Raw genomic sequence first — 23,255 nt, 5'->3', positions numbered from 1 at the left:
TGTGCAGATAGCGTCACGCGTGTCCTCTCATCGTGGGGGTGCTGGGAACAGGGTGACTCGCTCCTATGACAATTCTGGAGCCGCTGGTGACTAAAGGATGCCTGGTGGCCAGTGGACAGAGGCCTTAATTCCTGGCTGGGTGGTCTGTACTCCATCTTGCAGACATGGGGATGCACCCAGGGTGTCGAGGCACCGAGTGGCACGACTGGGACTGATATCCTGACAAAATCCCCTGATGGCCTTGGAGGAGTCAGGGAGGATGGAGGCCGGAGGGGAGGAGGTAGGAACACATGACCCGCCTCCTCTGCATCCCTGTCACAGGGACCAGGAGACCAGGGGACTGGGAGGCCAGGGCGCAGAGGAGGCATGGGGTCCGGCCCGCTTCCTGGGGCACATGCTGCAGGTATCTGGGGGCGGGCCACTTCCAGAGACAGGGTGTTTCTGGGGTTTCCTGAGGCAGACAGGGAGGGTGCTGGAGAGGGCGCCACCCCTGGGCGGGGGGGTGGGTGAGCACAATGTGGAGACCTGCCAGTGGCTCCCCTACTTCCCCTACTTACTAGGGTGGCGGCCTTCCTCTCCTGGAGGTACTTCTCCACGGCACGGTTGCTGGGAGCGAACACTGTGTAGGCCCCGGCTGCCTCGATGGCACCGGCCAGGCTGTGCTGCTGTGATGGGAGAGGCAGAAGGCATTAAGGCGTTAAGGTGGAAGGCGTTAAGACTCGCAGTGCCTGTGTCCCCCTGCATCCCCCCTCCTGGCCAAGGCCACCTAGACGCATGGTACTCACGGTGATGGAGGCCCGGAAGGTTGAGTAGTCGGGCATCTGGTCCAGCCGCGCCAGCAGGCTCGGTAAGGGGCCAGTCAGACTTCTTCGGGGAATCAGCACCTGGGGAGGGAGCCCCCGCATTCTGTCAGCTGTGTCCACAGGCAGGTCAGTTCACGTGAGCAGATGCACTGACAAGGACCGCTGCATGTGAGTCCCCACGCTGTCCCTGCGGCTGCTGCAAGGGGCAGCTCTCCTCTGAGAGCCACCTGCTGAAGGGGGTGCAGCCTGGGGCCTGCAGTGTGCTGGCTTTGAGCCCCAGGCCACCACCCTCGGCTGGGCACCCGCGTGCCAGTGTTCATGGTGACCTTGACTTGAGGACCCCTGTCCAAGGGCAGGTGTGAGAGGACCTTAGGGAGCCACTGCCGCCAGCGGTCGCACAGAGATGGCACACAGACAGGAGTCTCCGGTGGTTGGTCACCTCCTGCTCAGCGGGTCTCTAACCCCGGAGCTCTGCTCCATGCGTCCTCCTCGTGAGGCTAGGACAGCCGTAGTGTGCTCCCTAGGCCCTGGCACTCACCAGGTGGGAGCATAGGACATGCTCTTCTGTCCAGGGCTTGGCACCGACTGTGCTGCCAGGCCCACCAGCTGTCAGCGGCTACGAGGCTAGGCCCAACCAGGGACCTCGAGTCACAGCAGCCCTCCCTGGGGACATGCCATACTGTGGAGACCGGGCCACACCACGAGGAAGGGGCACAGTATGCCAGGTGAGTCTGCCACCCCCGATTCCCTGGAAGTACAGAGGGGGAGAGAGGAGTAACCTAGCCTTTACTTGGGGGAGGCCTGCTAGGCAGGAGGCACAAAGAGAGGGTGTTTAGTGCTCCCCAGGGAGGGAAGAGGAGGGGGGAGGAGGTGCAAAGAGGGCGTGTGGCCTGGCCACATGTGCCGTCTCCTTGATGACTCAGGCTGTGGGGTAGGGAGGCTTGCAGGAGGTCCCAGAGGGATGACGCTCAGGAGAGGAGAGGGCTGAGGCACCCTTGGACTGCTGGGTGTTGCCACCAGAAATGCAAAGGGGCGGGGCGGGGGGTAATTTAGTGCTTTGGGAAGCCAGGATCGCAGAGGAAAAGTAAGCTTGGCAAGTAATGTTGGTCTGCATCCTGAGTCGTAAATCCAGCATGCTCCCTGCAAGTGACCACTAGCTCAAAAATGTGGGTTTTCTTAATGATTCCTGGTAATCCAAGGGAATTGCAAGGCTTTTGCAAAATAATGCACCTAGGAGTCTCACAAATAGCCTCTCTTTGCTGCACAGAAATAGTTGACCTTTTCTGTAGATTAAAACCAAAAGTGCATACTTAAGTGCCAAGGGGGATAATTTTAGGGGAAATGGTATTGGTTAATCGTCTTTTCCTATCTTCCACCTTCCAAAAGTTCCCATAAGGCCCTAAGTTCTAACCCCGATTTTCAATGAAAATCCTAATATAGTAACTGAAAATTATAGGAGAGCTTAAAACTCCGTTTCTCGCTATCCTTTCTTCCTTTCTATTTCATACGTTTGAACACTGTTGCGTCGCATCTTAGAAGACAATGAAAATTTCAAAAATACTTTTTCTACCCCTTCCCACTTTTTTCTAGGCCTTCCTTACCCCATGTTTTTAGGGGGCAATCATGCAGAAAGGGGAGGGAAAGAGCGACCTGTAACCACCAGCCCTTTCCCCAGCTCTTGGGGAAGACTTTCACGTAAATGAGACATATGACACGTGTGGCCACGCATGACGTAGGAGTCACTGCAGAATGGAAGCTGGGTAAGTAGCACAGAGTCCGACTGACCCTCTAGGCAGTTTTAGCACTGATGTCATGGAGCACGACACATGCCACCCCTGCCAGAGGTGGGTGTTTCTGCCCCCAAAAGATGTGGTGCGGGAGCACAGATGGATGAAGTCAGAAGAGCCGTCTGCGGGGAAGGCTGCGAATGTGTACCTTGCTGATGACGTGTATCACGCCGTTCGTGGCTGCATTGTCACCATCAATGATAGCTGCTCCTTCAATTGTGATATTCTGTGAATGCAAATCAAGGTAGGTCTTCACAGGGCAGTGATTCAGGGACTGAAACTACATCTGCACTTCACACTTCTTGAGCAGTCGTGACTTTGACCCTTTTAACCATGACCTGAGGTTAGAGGTATATTCACATCGTGACACACTAGTTGACCCTCCCACCACACACGCGCAGTGAAGTGATACTTTCCTCTACTTTTTGGGAGGTTCCTGAACACCGATTCTGTTCTTTTCTGCTTCGTTCAAAGGGTGCTGGTTGGGGTTCAGTACAGCCATCCTGTAGTTTGAAAGCATCTGTGGATGGTGTCGTGGGTGGAACTGTGTGTCCTTGGGGCTCACATGTTGGGGTCCTAACCCAGTACCTCACAGTGGGGACTTAGTGGGAAACAGGGTCTTTACAGAGGAACTTGAGTTACAGTGAGACCGGTCGGTGAGCCGTACTCCCATTCGGCTGGGGTCCTCCAGAGGGGGACATGGAGAGCCGTGCGGGGGCGGGGGTGGGGTGGGGGTGGGAGCCCTGAGCTGAGTAGAGGGCCTGCGACAGCCCCTCCCACAGCCTCGGGGGCCCACCTTGCACACAGCTTGGCCTCCGGCCTGGCCTCCAGAACCGTAAGAGGAATTCCCTGTTGTCTGAGCCTCTCGCTTGGTGGTGTGCCATTACAGCGGCCCCAGCAGCTCCATCTGACTTTCCTGACCAGAACCCAGCTACTTCTCAAGAATATTATTTACGCGACCTACCCACCTGGCTTGGCCACCAAGCAGCCATGGCTTGGCCGTGCTCCCTTCTGTCCACTTTCTTTCTTCCTCTTCCCACCCCACCCTTTGTCTGAAATCCCTCCTGGGACCCTAGGTCCAGACGCGGGCCTGTCTCACCCTGGCAGCTCCCAGGTCACATCGGCAGAGGCCCTGGAGAGACGTTCCTGGCCACCTTGCACTGACGAGCGGGAGGGAAAGGTGATTGAGAGCAGTAGTTCTAAAGCATTCTGGAAGGTGGCTCACGTGCACTGATGTAGCGGTTCTCCCTCTCCAGGAGAACCTTCCTTTCTACCTCATGCACCGCACAGAAAGTGCTTTAAAACACTCGTGTACAGCAAGGCAGCCAAGCTTCCCAGAGCAGGCCTGAGTGCAGGCTCTAGTGCATGGCAGTCCACACCGGGAGCCAGGCTTCTGCAGGGCTGCACTCTTCCTTGCGCTCAGTTGGTATCTGCTCAGTGACTCTAATGTCACATAAAATCCTGTGGCTTGTGACGGCGCAGCTAGATGGCTACCAGGACCTGCTCGTGTTAGTCACTATGAATAGCCAAGGCTGGGAAAGTGCGCGATATTTACCCAGAACAATGGAAAAGTGTGCCTCTGTGGCTCGGCCTGCGGTCTGTCAGGAAGTGCCTGTGGCCGACCTGTGGCTGGAGGGTCACATTTCGTAGCCTCATTACTACGGGGTAATGCGTGTGTGTCAGGACACGTTGGCAGTTGCTGAGGCTGGGTGGCGCCCCCATGAGACTCCTCTTCCTGGCCTACTCCATTCATGTATTCCTGTGGTGCACACGCTGTACACGCAGACAGCACACATGCAAACAGCCTATTTCTGCTTAGCAGACAGGCTATGGCGCTCTCTTACCCCGTCCGCCTTCGCCACATGAAGAAAGCTGCCCGGCAAAGCTGTGGCCAACCTGTCCAAGGGTGACAGGGCCTGCAGGTCGGCCAGTCCGTAGGTGCCCCGCAGCATGTGGTATCTGGAACAGTCCATGAGGCCAACCGTAAAACATCGGTGCATGGAGGACTGTCATGAAGTAGCTAAGGAACCCGGTTCTAGAGCTGGACCACCAGGGTCAGACTCTTCTCCAGGAACTCCTAACCCTGGCACCTTGGGTTACTTACTGGATCAGCCCACACCCCAATGCACAGCTGTAGACCCACATTCTAGGGGCGTTTGGAGGAGGGACCGAACGTATGGAAGGCAGTCAGCGAGAACTTGGGAGCTGGGTGTGAGCTACCACCTCCCAGGGGAAGGAGGCGAGGAGGGTTCCAGAACACGCAGAGTTTTGCAGGGTGCCAAGGACCAGGGCTCCCCCTCCACTGAGCGTTGTGGGACCCAGGAAATCTAACAAAAATCCCCTACCCCTGGACAAGCAGAGCAGGACTAACTCCATTTTGTGCTACACCCGCCATCTCATGCAAACCCCTCCACACGACCTGCCTGTTGTTTAAGGCGCTCCCTCACCCTAGTTTAGCTATTAAGCACACCCTTATCAGAAACTAGCACACATAGGAATGCGGGACCTCTGACCTTTAACCGCCAAAGAATGAAAACCCCTCTTTTGCTCGCCAAACCTGCGCGCCAATTCTAACCAGAATAATAGGCCAGTTCAAATGGTCACTATAAGGTGAATCGTAATTCAATTGGCCACCTGCGTGTGGACCAACATGACTGTAACTTTCTGCGTATGTTACAATCTCATTGGCCACTGGCCCCTGTAACACTGCTGTGCTTCTTAGTCTCGGGGTCCAAGTCCCTGCTCTGCTGTATGGAGTATACTTGGACCCAAGCTCGAGCTTGTAAATACACCCTCATGCATTTGCATCGTGTGTCGGCTCCTTTGTGGTTTCTCGGATTCGCAGTCTTGGGCACAACAAGCGTTGTTCACCCTGACGCCAGGATGATAGCATGGAGAACAGAACACAGGACACCTACTTTACGAGGGCTGGCATGTGGCTCTTGGACAGCCAGAAGGTTTTCTCATCATGGTCCATGTCTGCAATGGCTTGCTGGGAAGGCACAAGGACGGTGAGGTTGGCGGCAGCCGACAGCAGGGGTTGCAGAGAGGCATCCTGCATCATAGAGGGAGACTAGGTGGGTCTGAGACAGGTTACAGGGCAGGCCGCGTGGACTGCGTGCTTGGCCAAGGAGCCAGGTTCCCTCGGGAGTGATTTCAGGGATGCTGCGAAGGACTCAGGACCCCTTTCCTTAATCCATCCCACCTACTCACTCACCCCACCTCTGACGTGCATTCTTTTTATTTAAATGGGTCAGCTTGGTCAAAAGACAACTTTTCCTGAGCCCCTGTCAGACTTTGAACTGTTATCAGTCATTTACTCTGTAGTCTAAACAAGAACCAGAGAATGGTGTTGATGATCATGCATGGATGTGTGAGCCCTAAAGCCCTGGACACCCCAGGATAAGGATGACAGGAAGTTTACAGGAGGATTTGCAGCTTGGAGGATGCACTGGGCTCCTGAAATCAAATTTGGCCTACTCTGTTCTCACCCGGAGCTAGTTCGTGGCAGAGGTGCTGTGCTTACGCTTCACGACTGATCCCAGGAAAAAACAGGAAGTCCTGGTCTGTCATGTTCCTAGATTTCTGTGCGTTCATCCACCGCGGCTCATTTCTGGCTGTGACCATGACAGGACTGGAGGTGACTTAGGGGAGATGTGCCCCACTGCACTCGTGCTCTGTATGGGGACCAGCCTGTGCTGCCAGACCCTGTCCTGCTCTCTCTCGTGGGGGTGGGGACAGGCCCCGCAGGACAGGAGCAGCTGCCCTGGTGCCATGCTGACCGGGCAAGGTCTGTGTGGGCGAGTGGCTACTCGAGGAGCTCACGAATGCTTTGGGGGCACCTGGGCCTTAGGCACAGACGCAGACGTTCACCTCCTGGATGCACTGGGGACAGGATTGTTCACCCCAGGACTTTCCAGGGAAGACGGGGAAGCTCCTCCTGGGCTGAGAGCTGAACACAGGCGGACCCAGGTTCTAGCTGTGGACCCCGACCCCTCAGTGCTCTGCAGTCATGGAGGACCTGGCATGGGGACGGGGATGACCCCAGGTTCCAGCTGTGGACCCTGACCCCTCAGTGCTCTGCAGTCATGGAGGACCTAGATTTGGGGTGGGGACTGAGCTGTGGGTGGTGCTGCACACAGCCCCCAACTGGCTGCAAAGCTCCCTAGCCCCACCTGGAGCAGCTGTCCTTTACCCTGCCCATGTGGCAGGATCCCCAGGGGAGCCTTGGGCCCACCACAGGGTACCTGGGGGGGGGCCTAAGCGTGGCCACATAAACAATGTGTGTGTGACCCTGAGGTGCGGTCAGGGGTCAGGGCGGGAACTGCCGCTCTCCACCGCCTCCCCCCCCTACCAGCTGCGGTTTGGGTTTCCTGTCACAGGCACGCAGAGTTCCCCGCCCATGCGCACTCCCTCTGTCCCACAGACGTACTCACATTTATCCACTGGTTAAACGGGGCTGCGGCGGACAGAAATGACAGCTCCTTCTCCGTGTCGCCCGGCGGGGAGGAGACATGAGAGAGAACACAGGAGGAGGGACGGGGACTGAGCGGGATGGCAGCACGCCTGTGCGCCCCGCCCAACCTCCTGTCATTGGCCCTCACGCGGTGGGACCAGGCTGCCCACGCTGCCCGTGTCGGTCCCACCTAACGGCTTGGTCATTCTCTACCTGTGGGGTCAAGGACTAATTCTAGAAACTCAGATGGAGCGACCACCTGACGTCCTTCCAAGTCAGAAGTGAGTGTGTGAGGCAGTGGCAGCTGTCGTGTGCAGGTCACTGGCCGCTGTGTGCGGGTCACTGGGCTCAGGGCGTGCACCCTGCCACGGCCAGGGAGGAGTGGCAGGGATGGGCCGACACCAGGGTTTTCACTGGGCCCGGTCCTCCCTGATTCCTCAGGCATGTTACCGGGACCCTGTAGGCCTCTACTTTGTCCTTAAGACCGAGACAAAAATGCTACAGCTCACAGGATGCCGTGAATCTCGGAGGAGTGTGTGCCTCCCCTGCGTGGGGTGGGTAGGCACACGGGGCGCGCTCAGCAGCCAAGCACCCCGCTCTCCCTGGAAGGCATGTTGAGAAGCTACAGGGCACCCTGTGGGGTGAGCGAAGGGCAGCGGGTGGACAGGACGACCTGCGCTCTCACACGGCTTACACTTGCTGGGGTACATCAGTGCTGGAAAAGAAGCCCGCGATGCCACTAGCTCAGGGACATGTGTGGGTGTGACCAGGGGACCACCGGACCTTGGGTGGAAACAGACGGGCCTCGTTGCCAAGTCTGCCGTGGGCTAGCTGTGTGGCCTGGAGCACGTCAGCTAACCTCTCTGAGAGCTCAGGTATTCTCTGGAAATGAATCTGGAGACGCCCTGCTGCTAGGGCTGCACGGACCCTGCACTCGCAGGGGGGTCAGTGGGGGGAAGCCTTTGAAGGATCACACAGCACGAAGACGGATGTTGATGTCGGCAAACATGCACAGAGGCTAAGTGTCAGAGTCAACTCAGCTCCTCCCTAGAGTGTTCGGGGTGGCTAATGGGCCAGTAAATAGCTGTGAGACACGGAGTTAGTAAACAGCAGTGCACGGTCGACCAGTCGATGGGTCGCTCAAAACTAAATAAGGACACCTCCAGACTTCACGGTCTGGGTGGGGGATGGGTCACCTCCAAGCAATGACAGTTCAGTGTGATGTGAATGGGACCCTCCCTATGTACTGGGGCAGAGGCTCCTGCGGGCCCGGTGCTTGGAGAGCCCCTGGTGGGTCCCCCCGGCTGCCCAGGGGTCCTGGGCCAGGTTTCTCAGGCTCTCACTTTTCTTTCCTTTTTCCTTTTCTTTTTCCTCCCTTCTGCTCCCCTCCTCTTTTTTCTTTTTACTTTCTCTGTGGATTCATTTATTTGAGAGTGGGGGGAGGTAGAGAGACAAAGGAAACTCAAGCCGACTTCCAGTCAAGTGCAGAGCCCAGAATGGGGCCAGGTCTCACGACCCTGAGATCACGACCTGAGCTGAAGTCAAGAGTTGGAGACCTCACTGACTGAGCCACTCACACGTCCTTCTGTTTTCTTATCCATAAAATGGGCACATAGTGGTCTCAGCCTCAGATAGTGGTTGTGAGGTTCACATGGGGTGTGGCTGCATGTCAAGAATCAAGTTAGATGCCTGGCACGTGGACGGCAGACACGCAGCCCCCGGAATGGCTCTCCTTCCTCAGGGCACCCAGCAACACCTACACAGTGTACCAGGGCCAGTCAGCGGCTCATCAGAGAAGTCGGGGAAAGAAAGAGGTAGAAGAGCAAGAAACGGAAGTCCCCATCCCCAGGACATGGAGGGTGCCAATAGACGTCAGCCCTCTTCAGACTGTGGAACGTGTGACCCCAGGGCACGTGCACACCTGCGTGTGTACGACCTCCTGGAGCACCCGACTGGTAGATCACCTCGAAGCAGCCTCACTAAGACAGTCTGCTTTTTAAGAGTTTGTGTGCATGGTTCTGCACAGGCGTCCCCTTGGGTGACTTACCACCGCAGCATTTCCATAGCACAGGAGCCCATCGCCCTCGTAGCCCTCCGGGCACACACAGCTCCAGAGGCCCGACGATATAAGCTGACAGGTTGCCTGAGGAAGCAAGGAGAAAAGGAAGGGTTGGCTTCCCTCAGCATCCCCGGAGCCACAGGCTCCATCGCAGGCGAGAATTGCGACTCGGGGTTGGGAGGCGCAGGGAGAGGCCCGCTGATCCTGCCTGTCACTGCAAAAGGCTCCTGCCTGCATGTCTGCTGCAGCTGCTGCTTAATCACGATGAGGTTCTTTCTCTCCATCCCTTGCAGACTTAGCACATAAAAAGTCCAGGACACACCATTAATTTGAATTTCAGGTAAACAAGTAAGTTTTGGGGGCACCTGGGTGGCTCAGTGGTTGAGTATCTGCCCTCAGCTCAGTTCGTGATCCCAGAGTCCTGGGATCGAGTCCTGCATCAGGCTCCCCGCAGGGAGCCTGCTTCTCCCTCTGCCTGTATCTCTGCCTCTCTGTGTGTCTCTCATGAATAAATATATAAAATCTTTAAAAAAACCCAAGTAAGTTCTAGTGTACGTGTGTCCCACGTAATGCTGGGGCCATACTGGTGCTGCAGACGGACTGTGGATCTGAAATGCGAACTTATGCATGCACTGGGCGCCCTGTGCACTTTCTCCAGGGACCGGGGCCCTACGTTGGCTCTTCCATGCCTCGGAATGAGTAGGCGGTTGTAGTAACTTCTCGTGTTGAAGCAAAAGCGCTGGCTCTCCTTCAGATTTATGACGTGCTCTCGTGCTTCTTGAGAAGGAGACACTGTGGGGCATGTCCCCTAGTTTGCTTCTTTATAAACTACCGTCTCTGACGGAGGGGTGGGACCTGGCAACTGCGTGCCCAACTCCCGGCCATAACTGATGGGCTCATATGTGGGTCCAGCCGGGCTGGTCAGATCCTTTCTCCTGTCTCCTTTCTCCTGTGATTGGGAATTGGGACACAGGTCATTAGTGGGCATCACTGGGGTGGGGGTGATGTTGATGGAAGAAGAGGGAACCATGTCCCTGCGGTGCAAAGGGGAGCGTTAAAAGTTGGGAGAGGGAGAGACACAGAAAAAGCAGATGCGCAGAGAAAAGAAACATGAGAGATGGCGTAGCCCCGGAGGACTGGAGAGGAGGTGGCCCCGAGCGTGGGACTGCAGGCCTGGATTCCGGGTCCTTGAACGTCTCCCTGTATTTCCTGCCCGTGAAGCTACCGTGGGAGCATTCCTCCAAAATACTTCCTCTTCTTTTTTTTTTGCTTATGTTGATTGGCACGGATTCTATTCCTGGCACTGAAGCACTGTAACCAGGGGGTGTCCTCAGTGGTCCTGACACGGCTGCTTAGTGACAACACGGACACAAGCATCTCCGTATGTCTGCTTGTGCATCCATCACACAGACACAGCACAGCCCACCTCTGGACGGGAGTTTTCACCATAAATTTGTTAGGTTATGACATTTGAAGCGGGAGCCCCGTTCTCTTGACAATTCAGAATCGCCAGATGGAGCAAATAAAAAAATACCAAGTTAGATAGGAATTTCAGAGAAGGTCTGGATAATTTTTAGTGTGAATTTGTCCTTTGTAATCTCTGGAGCATGCTTGTGCTGAAGGAGTGCTATGTATTTGAAGTTTTGATTTCCCGGGGAAGCCTGTATTCTAGTTGGTGATCATGGATGGTTCTTCTAAGCCTTGGACTGGAGCAAAATTTGTAAGAACTACTCACATTCTGCCTGGGGACTGTCTTCGGGAGGAGGAGGGCTTTGGTTCATTACTAGGTCCAGATCAGAGATAATCTAGGCCACTTTCTTTCTCAAGGAACCTTTTTTTTTTTTAATTTTTTTTTTTTTAATTTTTTAAGTAAGGATAAAAGAAACGAAGTAACTCACTAGCGGGTGACATTGTCCAGTTTGTTCCAAGCACGATGTTACTGCTTCACAATCAATCCCATTTCCTCGGAATCCTTCCTTGCACTCACACTCATTCTGTAATTCCAAGAACAAAAGGGATTATTGAAAATGACCGCCCTCCAGGTCCTGCCATCACGTGGCCTGAAACAAGAGCTACAGAAATCCCAGCGATGTGGTCTCCGAAGAGACAGCTCACGCCTTCTGCTGTTCTAGGCACTTGAGGTTCCAGAACTGTTGGTCTGCACATTCTGTGTGACAGCTCGTCTGGCAGTCCCCTGGATCCACCATCCCAGAGGGCCCCACATGTGATACAGGACAGCCCATGAGGTTGTGGGAAGAAGTGAATAGAATGTCTGCTTATGAGTTTTACTTTATAAGTAGAAGAGACAAGACCTTATGAACATGAATGTGTCATCCTCTGCACTGGGTATTGTGGTAGCACCTCCCTGCACCCCCAGACCTGACACTTTAAGCCAAACATGGCTTGTCTTCTTAAATAAATATTCAGGGTACTTAGGATTTGTGCCTCTTTGGAATATCTTACAGTTTTCAGGCCCGCTAAGGACTACTGAGGGCAATTCTAGATATGGTCTACTTTTTTCCTTATATGGCGCTCCAGGAAGGGCCCTGTCTCCCTGCACATTCCACAGCAGGATGCCTCTATCCGCAGAAAGAAAGAGCCGAGAGTGGACAGATGCAATATGGGGTTGGACGGGGTGGTCCCAACCAGTCCCAATGCATATGTTAAAATCTTGACTCTAGGACCTCAGAATGTGACCTCATGTGGAAAGAGCGTTGCAATTATGTATTAGTGATGATGTGGAAACCCCAGGGTTGGGTGGCCCCAACCCAGTGAGACTGGTGTCCTCTGCAGACATGTGCATAGGGAGGATGCCCTGTGGACACGGGGGCAGGGGTGGCGGGTGAGGTACCTGCAAGCCCAGGATGCCAACGATTGCCTGCAAGCCTCATGGAACTTGGAGAGGCATGGCCAGACTCTTTCCCACTCCCTTTGATGGGACCCACCCGCCACACCTGGGCCTTGGGCCTCTAGCCTCCGGAACTGGGAGATAGTACATTTTCGTTGTTCTGTGCCATCCAGGCAGTGACACTTTTTATGGTGGCCCTAGTAAACTAATACACGGACAAGGACGGTTTTTTTTTCTTTCTCAAATGCAATTTGGCAATTTAGGTGAGTCCAGCAAACGAAGGCAGTTGTTTGCCAAATGCATGGTGAGACACAAGACAGGGGCGGGCTCTTTGATGAAGAGGACCTTCCCATGGCCACGGTTGCAGTACAGTCATCACCACCTGCCCAGTGCGGACTGGTTCCCTGCCTTGGTCTCCCGTAGGCGAGGTGAGGTGAAGTGGTGGCAGGCTGTAGGTGCTACAGGTCATGAGGGGACCAGCAGGGGCTCTGGAGTCAGACCGCTCGGGTGCGACTCCCACAACATGACTTATTTTCTGTCAGATGCGAGCAAATTACTTAGCTTTCCTATGCCTCAGTTTCCTCTTTTGTAAGATGGGAATCATGGTAGTATGTACGCAGCAACAAAAGCAAAAAGGAACAAACAGGCCTACGTCAGGCCAAAAAAGCTTCTGCACAGCAAAGGAAGCCATCAACATGGTGAGAAGTGAATCTCCAGGATAGGAGATGGTATTTGCAAGTTATACATCTAATAAACGGTTAATATCCAAAACATATAAGTAATCCATACAATAACAGAACGACAAACGATCCTTTTAAAAAGCAGGAAGAAATTCTAAGACCTTTGTTGCAATCAGTGAACCCTTTGTTGCATTAAGTCTTCTGTATAGCTGGTAAGGTAGACACGTCACCCTAGAGTAAGGTGGCCAGCGTAGAAGGCGGTGTTGCTAGGTGGCTGCTGTGCCAGGTAATGAGGTCCTGCCCTTCATTAGTTCTCTGGGTCACAGGGAAGGCTGCAGTCAGAGGCACTGGCGCACGCAGGGCTGCTGGACAGACTTGTAGCTCCTCCTAAGTCTCGTTTGGATAAGAATTTCCACAATAACACAGCCATGTCCACACATCAGACCAAAGGGCACTCCGACCCCAGACGGAAGTCGGGTGTGTGGGGCGCCTGGGGGGCTCAGCCTTCTGCTTGGGGTGTGACCCTGGGGTCCTGGGATCGAGTTCTGCATCGGGCTCCCTGCAGGGAGCCTGCTTTTCCCTCTGCCTATGTCTCTGCCGCTCTCTCTGTCTCATGAGTAAATAAATTAAAAAAAAGAAGAATGAGCTACAGACATGTACCATATTTAGCAACACAGATGAACCTCGAGGCGTGATAGTAAGTGAAAGAAGCCAGATTCAGAGGGATGCGCCATATCATTCCAGTTGTATGTCATGAAGGTAAAAAGTTGTGCCTGGGATTAATGGTTTTTGATATTTCAGCTTTTGATCCCTCGCTACAGAACTATGGGGACCATTCCACACTGCAGGTATTCAGGCATCAACTTTAAAAAACCCACCTTTTTGTTTGGAGGAGGCTGCCTGTGGGTTTCTGTAGAATGTTAAAGCTGATCTTGGTCTGTCATCCTTTGAAACCCCTTCTGGCTCTTGGATGCTTTTGGTGGTACTTGTTGAATCAGAATTCGGGGCAGCTTTCTTAGATTCAAACTTATATTTGATGTTTTTGTTTTGTTTTGTTTTTTAGAAATTAACAAACTCAATTCTTTAAGAGAAAAGACATCGAGACTACCTCATTCGGCGATGCTTCTGCTACTGTAGGAACAGTACTTCTGGAATGAGGGTAATGAAGTCAATGGATAGGAAGCTAATTACTGCTTCTCCTGTTAAACAATTTAAAACTGGCTAACAAGGGACTGGACAGAGTCCCTGGAGCCAGGCTACTTTTTGCCATTTCTAGGATGATTGGCTTGTATTTAATTTCAAAAGAATGCTTAGGCTCTCTGGCTGGTAGGATTGTTACTTTTACGCTTGGGAAAAGGGCCGTAGGGTGTGCGTGACAGTCCACGTGATGTACCGTCCTGTGCCATGAAGGCCTGCAAGGTCATTTTGAGTCATGTGTAAGAACCGCAAATATTTAAGATTTGAGATTTCTTATAAATGCGGATAGACCCTTAAAATCCTGTGTGGCACAAACCATTCTGCTACCTCAATTAACAGAATGAAAATAGTAGCATTGGTTTCAACAGCAGCCTCTTAGCATTCAAATGACACTTTGTTCAAACACACTGCTTGTGGCAAGCAAGCCTTTCATTTTATTTCGAGCAAGTCTGGTGTAGCCTTGTCTCATGAGTTTTGTTCTTCTGCATTAATAACACATGAAGACTTGAAACTGGAGCCATCCCACACTTTTTAACTGGTCTCCTGTGGCTGTACTTATGTCATCTACCTCAGCTAATGTGAGAACTGGGGATTGAGTCACAACTGATGTGCAAACCTGCTTTGTATATTTGGTGATTCTGTGATGTTAAGTGAATTGCTCCTTATCTCACTGACACTGTTCATCACGCATACATACAATTAAAAATCATGCTGCATTCCCTTTAGAGTCAAAGAACTCAACCTGACATCATGTACTGTACCCATGGGGCATGTGGAGTGAAGGGCTTGGCTTTTCATTCTGTCAAAGGAGGTATTCTTTGACAAGGCTGCAGGAAATATGCTGTTAGGAGATGTTTAATGTGTAACAACAAAATCCATGATTTTAGTATAAAAAAATGGGCAGAAGGTCTGAATAGACATTTTTTTTTCCCCAAAGAAGACACATGGATAGATGGCCAACAGGCAGATGAGAAGACACTTGGCATCTAATCATCAGGGAAATGCAAATCAAAGCCACAATGAGCTACCTTCTTACACCTGTTCGTACACCTTTTATCAAAAAGACAAGAAATAACAAGTGTCAGTGACGATGTGGAGAAAAGAGAACTCACGTGCTATTGGCAGGAATGCAAGCAGGTGCAGCCACTATGGAAAACAGTAAAGTGGTTCCTCAAATGATGAAAAACGGAACTACCATAGCTTTGAGCAATTTCAGTTCAGAATATTTATCCAAATTTGAGATGATAGCTGCATGCCTGTGCTCACTGCAGTGTCATTTACAGTAGCCAAGATACGGGACAACCCGAGTGTCCACGGATGGAAGGATGGACAGAGAAGAGGTGGTGTGCACACAAACTGGAATATTACTGAGCCATAAGAAGGCATGCGATCTTGCCATTCGAGTCAGCATAGCAGATCTTGAGGCCATTATGCTAAACGAGACAAGTCAGAGAAATACAAATACCATGTGATCCCTGTTACATAGGGAATCTTAAACAAAACCCCAAACACCAAAACTGAAACCAAGCACCTGGATAAAGAGAACAGACTGGTGGTTGCTGGAGGTGGGATGGGGGTGGGCTGAATGGGCACAGAGTGTCAGAAGGTGAAAAAAAAGAGCAGCTACACCATGGGTTTGCATGACCACTTGCTCACACTACCACATGATTAAAGAGCTGTGGTATGTTCCAGCCAAAAGACTGCTGTTCCCCCCATCACACCTACCTGGCCGGGGCCTACGTACAAGCAGGTGGCGTTGACGTGGCAGCCGCCGGTCCCGGGCAGCAGGCAGTTGTCAATGGCCCAGCAGTCCCTGCCGTCCCCAGTCCATCCCTGCTGGCACACGCATGTGTGGGTCCCTGTGCCGGTTCTGACGCACTCCGCCTGCAGAAGGAAAAGCAGCTCTGAAACTGCAGCCCTGCCACGTGGAGCCACAGCACAGAAGGGGAGGTGCCTTCTAGAAGCAGGTGTGTGCGTGGAGGGCAACAGGAACGGTTACCACGCACATTCTACCAAGATCAGGAGAGAACACGAGGAGGTTTAAAGTACAGAACTGCCTGTCACAGCCCCGCAACCGGCCAGCGCTGGGAACGCCGGGTCCCTTACTGAGTGGGGAGCCATTCTCAGGGATGCAGGGACAGCTGCCATCTCCAGCAAAGTCCTCTGTTCCCTGCTTCATGGAAGAGGCGGTGGTGAGGCTGGGAGGACACAAGGCCCGGCCCGCGGGCACACGGCTGCGGAACTCCACGAGGCCAGCATTCAGGACACTGAGGCCGAGCTCCGGCCGCCACACCCACTCTGGGCCTGTGGGGCCGGCGCCCCGGGGTTGAAGGGTACACGGGGGAGGGCTGTGCAGGCGACACTGCCGCAAGGGCGGGGCCAGCGCAAGGTGCCTGCCACCATCTGATCTCACCTTCCTGCTGGGGCGTGCCGCAAGGGGTGTCAGCACGGCACAAACACGCCGCTGCACTTCAAGCCCCTCTGGCTGCGGGGGACAGGGAAAGGCCAGGGTGGGCAGCGCGGCCGCAGGGCACCAGTTTGGGTGACTGTGGTGGGAACGGAGGTGGCCGGGCCCCGCGTGGACAGTATTCAGGCTGCGGTGGGTCTGGGCCGTGCCCCTGGGCTATCCCCGCGGACAGAACTTAGGGCAGTCACTCAGCAGCCCCAGCCTTGGTTTCCCTGTTAGTACAGGTGGGATCAGAACACCTGTTTCCTGGGGCTGGGGTGGGCGGGAGCAGAGGGGATGGCAGATGTGACGTCACTGTCAGCTGTGACGTTTCCGTCCATAGTGTCTGACTAATAATGTCCGGGATCAGATTCTCCGGCTGTATTTCTAGGAGCCCAGCGACCCCCTTCCTGTGGTCTTGGCACCTCCCACACGTGAGGTTTAGGCTCACGGGCACTGGTGTCAGCTCTAAAATGTAAGGTTCCAGCAGTTCTGCCTCATGCAATGAAAAGCCATCAGACGCTGCTTTTCGTAAAGCCTCCCCTGAGGATTCCCTAAAAAACCAGGCAGCTTGGAGATAAAGAGCAACACTCACATTTCGGCTACAGCGCCCTGACGCGAATCCTGTGCAAGGGTCCACTTCTGAACAGAAACCTCCATCCCCTTCGTAGCCCTCTTTGCAAACACAGCTGCAAAGAGAAGCGTGTGCACAGAGTGAGCCCCAGAATCCTGAGCAGCCTCCACCCGGAAGAGACCGCTGGGGGCTCACCCGTTCCTGCCTGACATCTGACCGCTTGTCCCTGGGACAAGCTGGTGCAGAAAGCCAGTCACAGGTGCCCAGGCCCTGTGACCTGTTAGCAGTTGTGGGACCCGGGCCTACCTGGCTGTCCCATTGTTGTATTCACAGGTGGCGTGGATGTGACATGACTGTGCATCGGGCCCACAGGCAGATGTGTGCTTGTGGCAGAACCTCCCAGCAGAGCCTCCGCGGCAGGTGCCGGCCAGGCAGGCACCATCGCTGTCGATCCTGCTATCGCATGTCCCCAACAGGCACAGACACTCTGGAACACAAGGGCCGGAGCACTGGGATGGACGAGCGAGTGGAGCAGGGGGCCGCAGTCACTGCCAGGACAGCACCTCCCTCCAGTCCTTGTTCCCATCAGAGCACGGCGTGGCGCTGAGCCAGTGGAAGGTTCTGGAGTCTGTGCCTTAGATCCTCTAGTGTCTATCCTGCTGCCTGAGTGTTTGCTGAGCTTGACTCACCACTCATGGCTGTTAGAACTCAGTCTCAGAAGTGCCTTTGTATATGTGCATGTGTGTGCGTGCGTGTGTGCATGTATGTGCATATGCATGTGCATAAGTGTGCACACATATGTGTGTGCGTCCATATATATGTGCATGCATGTGCATGTGCACATGTGCATGTGCGTGCCCAGGTGTGTGTGTACGTGTTTGTGTGTGCATGTGTGTGTGTGTGAAAGAGGCGAAGGAACACGATCTTCATCTATGTCATGGTTGGATTGCTCAGGCTAGAAAGCTCTCCCCATTCTGGCATCAACAGATGGGGTTTCTCTGCCAGCCTGGCCTCTGCCGTGCAGCTTCCTGTTCTTCACCTTCCATCACAGCAAACTGGCCACGACCACTGGCGTTGCTTGCGTCTGGTGGGACCTTTACCTGTCCCCACTTGGGAGCACCACCTGCCTCAGAGGGGATACTTCTATCATTTCTATTTCCACAGGAGCAAACTGGGACCCAGGGACGGGAGCACATGGCCCAACTCGCTGCTACGTTTTGAAGCAGGGCCTTGAACCCAAGGTTCCAGGTCCACCTGTCAGTGCCCTGCGTGCACACAGTAGGCCAAGGGTGTAGCTGCTGTTGCACATGTCTGTAGTGGGTGGGATGCCTGTGGGGCTCAGTGGTTGAGCGTCTGCTTTCGGCTCAGGTTGTGATCCTGAGGTCCTGGGATCGAGTCCTGCACCGGGCTCCCTGCGAAGAGCCTGCTTCTCCCTCTGCCTGTGTCTCTGCCTCTCTCTCTGCCTCTCTCATAAATAAATAAATCTTTAAAAAAAAAAAAAAAAGCTGTACCGGGTGACTTTGCTTTTGATTATACAGATTTAACGATGGGAACGTGCCTCAGACACAGCCTCCTGTGCACTCGGGGAGAAAAACAGAGGCCACATTATCCAAGGTGGGTGGCAAGGCTCTCAGGCTGGGATGCGATCTGAGAGGAAGGCCTCGGTGGTTGTGCCCAGGAGGCTACAGGAGAGGAACTGCTGTGGGTGCTCACCGCCAACATCCAGGACAAGACGAGAGATGTGGCGAGCGTGCTGCAAAATCAGGGCTGGACTGAAATCAAAAGACTTTTCATGAATTTCTAAGCAGGTCAGGACTTCATGTGCAAGAGACCAGGACCCAGAAGGTGGAGGAACCTCCTTGCCTGGACACTGGGCAGCCAAGGCCGGGACAAGAGGCGCTGCTGCCAGAGCCTCCAGGCTGCCTCCCAGCCTCAGCATTCTGCCCCACTGGCCTCATGGAAATACCAATGTCGGCAGGCTGGGGAATGAAGCCTCATTTTTGTTTCTCAGGAACCTTATTTGGCACAAAGAGCAGTGGACTGGGATCCATGGCTGTTTGTGCTCTGGTGTCCTGTCTGTCCTGGGCGATGGCTGTGGGGACCTGAACAGGGGAGGGGAGGGCTGTGTGCTTTGTGAGCAGTAAATGAAGCTTATAGTCCTAGTAGGAGGAGCGGTGTCAGCGGGGTGTCAGCTCTGTGCTGCAGCCCGAAATTATGACCTAATGTCACCAAACACCATGACGCAGGTACCGTTATCTTCATTTTATAGACTGGGAAGTTGAGAGTCAGTGAAACCTGTAAGGTCACACAGCTGGTCACTTGCATGGTGGAGATGTGATTTCAGGTCAGCGTGATTCCAGACCCAGCTCTCATCCATTTACTTTTTTTTTTCTTTCAAGTTCTAACCTTAGTGTAGAAATACACACCTATGTTTATTTCTGGACGTATATGTATCTGTCTGCTTAAATACACCCATGATGTCATTTTGAAAGACATGGTGCATTTTCTAAAATTATATAACTGCATTTTTCATTTAAATGCCCCGTGTTGTGGAACTTTCTACTTGTCCTCCAAGCTTCCTGACATTTGTGTCACTGGACTTAGAATCACGGCAACAGTAACAACAGTCACAGGCAATATAACCAGTGCCAGTGTCTTGTGTTCTGGGTGCCAGGCATTGTTCCAAGGCAAGTGCTTTCCATTTATGACTTGCACTAACTTTAGGAGGTCATTACTATTATCATCCCATGGGGAAACTGAGGTCTGGGGGCAGGTAGTAACTTGCCCAAGGGCATACATTTGCAGAGGGGACAGCTAATGGATGGGGCCTGCTGAGCTCACGGTAGCCCCAGGTCTATGGGGAAACCTTTTTAATCTTATTTTATTTTATTTTTCAGATTTTATTTATTCATGAGAGACACAGAGGGAGAGAGGCACAGACACAGGCACAGGGAGAGGGAGAAAGCAGGCTCCATACAGGGAGCCCGATGTGGGACTCGATCCCTGATCTCCAGGATCATACCCTGGGCTGAAGGTGGCGCTAAACCTCTGAGCCACCTGGGCCACCCAATGGGAAACCTTTAGAGACAGGGTTTCTTTTTTTTTTTTTAATAAATTAATTTTTTATTGGTGTTCAATTTACCAACACACAGAATAACACCCAGTGCTCATCCCGTCAAGTGTCCCCCTCAGTGCCCGTCACCCATTCACCCCCACCCCCCGCCTCCTCCCCTTCCACCACCCCTAGTTCGTTTCCCAGAGTTAGGAGTCTTTATGTTCTGTCTCCCTTTCTGATATTTCCCACACATTTCTTCTCCCTTCCCTTATATTCCCTTTCACTATTGTTTATATTCCCCAAATGAATGAGAACATACACTGTTGAGACAGGGTTTCCAAGTGCGGTCCTTCGGCCGCAGCAGCGGTGTCCCCAGGGAGTTGGTGAGACTCTCAAGTTCTGCGACACCACCCCAGGCCCTCTGCTTCAACACCCTGCCACGTGGGCCCCACAGCTGGCCGGGCTGCCCTGTGAGAACCAGGTGCTGGAGGATGAGGGAGTGTGGGGAACCCAGGGTGCAGAGCCCCGTGTTGCGTGGCAGAGGAGGCCTGGCTGCCGAGCAGGACATGCCACTTACTTTGGTCACAGCGAGGTCCGAACTTGTTGGGATCAGAGCAGAACTGGCACTGGGAGCCTCGGAAGCCGGCCTGACAAAGGCACGTCCCGTTGCCGTTGAGGCCGTCGGCGCACTGCAGGGGTGGGCAGGCCTGGAGGTCAGCTAGGACCCAGAGGCCTGACTGCTAGGAAATCAGACTTCCTGTGCCTGATGTGGCTCTCGGGGAGCCCTTGTGGAGCCCTCGTGGAGCCCTCAGAGCCCTCGTGGAGCCCTCAGAGCCTCATGGAAGCTGGGGTCATGTCCTGCTCCAACACTGACAAGCCTGGCCCCTGTGCCTTGAGATTTCCAACTTTAAGGGAAGTCATTTAGGGAGAAGGGGGTCATGATGGTGAGCTGGGGACCTGCACACCATGCTTGGGGGCGTTGTGACTAGCTGCCGACCTCCAGGGTGCAGGACCTGCAGTGTAGGACACCCCTGCCCCTGCACCCCCGTCCTTCCATTTCAGCCGTTTCAAGGTCAGTCCTGCCATGATTGTGGGGCAGCAGACTTGGGCACTGGTCCCCGCATCGGCTTGGTGGCTCGTTAGTCCCCGCTGTACCCTGTCCTTGCCTCACCTCCATCCGTCGTGTGGGCAGAGTCCCCTCCTTGTTGACCTGGTGGGTTCAGACGTGCATTTCCTAAATGCACGGATGTATGATTCCCCAGGTGAACCACAGCTGCTCACCTGCGTTCGCTTAGCCCTGGCTCTAAGCTATGTGACTTAAGTTTGGGCCTTTTACTAGGTTTTGGAGGTGGGTTAAAAAAAAGCAATCACTGGGCAGTACCTTTTTTTTTAAGAAAAATATCACAGAATCTTAATCTTGAGAGGAATCTTGGCGATGAACTCAGGGGACTCTGCTCTCTTCCCTGAGAGGAACAAGGGGCCAGGGGAGCCTCAGGGATGTGGCAGGGTCTGGTGGTTGCAGCCAGAAGCAGACGTCAGAGCTACCAGCACCCCCGCTGCCCTCCAGCCCCAGCAGATCCCCTCTACCGCAGGTACCTTCTATCATCTTAGCAACTGATGGTCTCCGTCCCTTTCTGGGAACAGTGTTTGGCCCTGTGAATTTCCTGGCTCAGGGCCTTTCGAAATTATTACCCTGCTTGACTTAGGAGAGATGAAGCTTCTCATGAAGCTCAACATTCATGAAAGGTTTGCATCACCTGGCCATTCCCTGAGCAGGGATTTGAGAAGCCTCCTGGACACGGAGTACAGTCAGGCCCGTAGAAGCCTTGGCAGCACCTGGGGATCTGGGAGACAGAAGGTGAGATGCGCTGAGGGCTGAGCAGTGTGCCAAGTCCCCAGAGGAAACAGACTTTATTTTCCACTATTGTAAGGAACAGGGTCAGGCCCCAGCCAGCCTTCTAGTGTGGATGGCGATGTGGCTGCTGCCCTGCAATCTGCTCACCCCCTGCCACTGCCCTGTGTACTGAGGCCCCACCCCCGCCCCCATATACTGAGGCCTGATACTCCCCCCTGTACTGAGGCCTGATCCCCCCGCCGTGTACTGAGGCCACCCTGCTCCCCCGTGTACTGATGCCCAACCCCCCTGGTGTCCTGAGGCCCCACCCCCTGTGTATAGAGGTCCCCCATGTACTGAGGCCCTGCTCCCACCCCCCTATGTACTGAGGCCCCAACACCACCACCCCCAGCGCCCCGTCCCCACCCCCCCCGCCCCATGTACTGAGGTTTGACTGCAGGCACCAGCTGGACCCTAGTGCCCAAGTGCCTAAGAATGTGGCGGGAAGGCCTGTGCCCCGGAGCTCATCTTCTGTGTAGTCGGGGCAGACAATCTATCTCCAAATAAAGGGAACTGAAAGTGTTGGGAAGACAAAAATATGGTAATGACATGGTGGCAGGCGGAGGCAAAAGTAGGGGAAGCCTGGGGAGGCCAGTGTGGATCCACTGCAGCGACAGATGGCGTGGGCGATAAACACCTGAAAGAGGAATCTGTCCCGGGAAACCTGGAGGAGAACTGTGGGGAGGGAGTGGCAAGTGTGCGCTCTGAGACCACGATGGGGGTCAGACCCTGGTTATGGGTTGGATGCACGGCCTCGGCCTGCTGTGGGGAGAGCGTCTAGAGTATGTGCTCCATGTTGAGGACAGTGGGAACCATGGGGGTCAGAGGGGTGGGGCTGGCATGGGCCGGGAGAGTGCACCCTGCCGTGCCCTGTGGGAAGCCGAGGCCAAGGCCCTACAGCGTCCCTGACATCGTGGACACTGAGACCCAGAGTGTGGTCCTGGGGCCGCGCCCTCCTGCTGACCTCACCTGCACTGTGGTGTTGCAGTATCGGGCACAGCCCGTCTTCAGGCTCCTTACTCTGCTGGTGTAGACACATCTGTGTGTGAAAAGCGCCTGGAAGAAAGCCAATGGGAAAAACGCAGAGTCTGCATCTGAGGTCCTCTGGCCACGGCTGGGCTTACACATGAGCCGGAAGGCGCCCCAGCACACATGTGGCTCCCTGTCACCATTTGGTCACCTCCTTAGGCCCCTATTTCCTTGCTAGTAGAGCTCAGGCTGCAGTTCGCGCAAGTTAAGGCCCGTTATCTTGACCTCCCCTCTTGTGCCCTGGCAGCTACTGCGGGCTGCTCTGGGCACACTGTGCCGCTCGTCCTGCGTGAGGCTCAGTCTCCCTTCCCGGTTAGCAGCCATCGCTGTGCTCCTACGCAGAGATGAGGGAGCCAGTACAGAGCCTGCTCTGGTTTATAGAAAGATCTACCAAACCAATTAGTGATGGTCTGAGTCCTTCTCTTAG

At 54.0% G+C, this 23,255-nt stretch overlaps 1 protein-coding gene across 5 annotated transcripts in view; it reads right to left on the bottom strand.

The window, feature by feature from the left end:
- The window catches only part of STAB2 (stabilin 2), a 139,565-nt gene that overhangs the window by 58,357 nt on the left and 57,953 nt on the right, over positions 1-23,255 (bottom strand). For 4 of the 5 annotated variants that reach the window (XR_013350892.1, XM_077846120.1, XM_077846118.1 and 1 more), the window contains exons 20-33: positions 22,769-22,855; positions 21,663-21,749; positions 20,483-20,594; positions 17,157-17,337; positions 16,872-16,965; positions 15,556-15,714; positions 11,004-11,099; positions 9,094-9,189; positions 7,027-7,074; positions 5,509-5,645; positions 4,435-4,549; positions 2,739-2,816; positions 786-884; positions 558-665 (exon numbers count right to left, since the gene is read on the bottom strand). Coding sequence is in view for 4 of the 5 variants with exons in the window: in XM_077846120.1 (XP_077702246.1) it covers positions 558-665; positions 786-884; positions 2,739-2,816; positions 4,435-4,549; positions 5,509-5,645; positions 7,027-7,074; positions 9,094-9,189; positions 11,004-11,099; positions 15,556-15,714; positions 16,872-16,965; positions 17,157-17,337; positions 20,483-20,594; positions 21,663-21,749; positions 22,769-22,855 (1,497 nt within the window). In the remaining variant the exon portion in view is untranslated. The remainder of the gene's footprint in view (positions 1-557; positions 666-785; positions 885-2,738; positions 2,817-4,434; positions 4,550-5,508; positions 5,646-7,026; positions 7,075-9,093; positions 9,190-11,003; positions 11,100-15,555; positions 15,715-16,871; positions 16,966-17,156; positions 17,338-20,482; positions 20,595-21,662; positions 21,750-22,768; positions 22,856-23,255) is intronic. The other variant, XM_077846119.1, reaches the window with a different exon arrangement.

The sequence above is a fragment of the Canis aureus genome, chromosome 13 (assembly GCF_053574225.1).
Source record: "Canis aureus isolate CA01 chromosome 13, VMU_Caureus_v.1.0, whole genome shotgun sequence".
Classification (NCBI taxonomy): domain Eukaryota; kingdom Metazoa; phylum Chordata; class Mammalia; order Carnivora; family Canidae; genus Canis; species Canis aureus.
The sequence above is the reverse complement of the archived record's forward strand: the minus strand, read 5'-3'. Positions and strand labels throughout refer to the sequence as shown.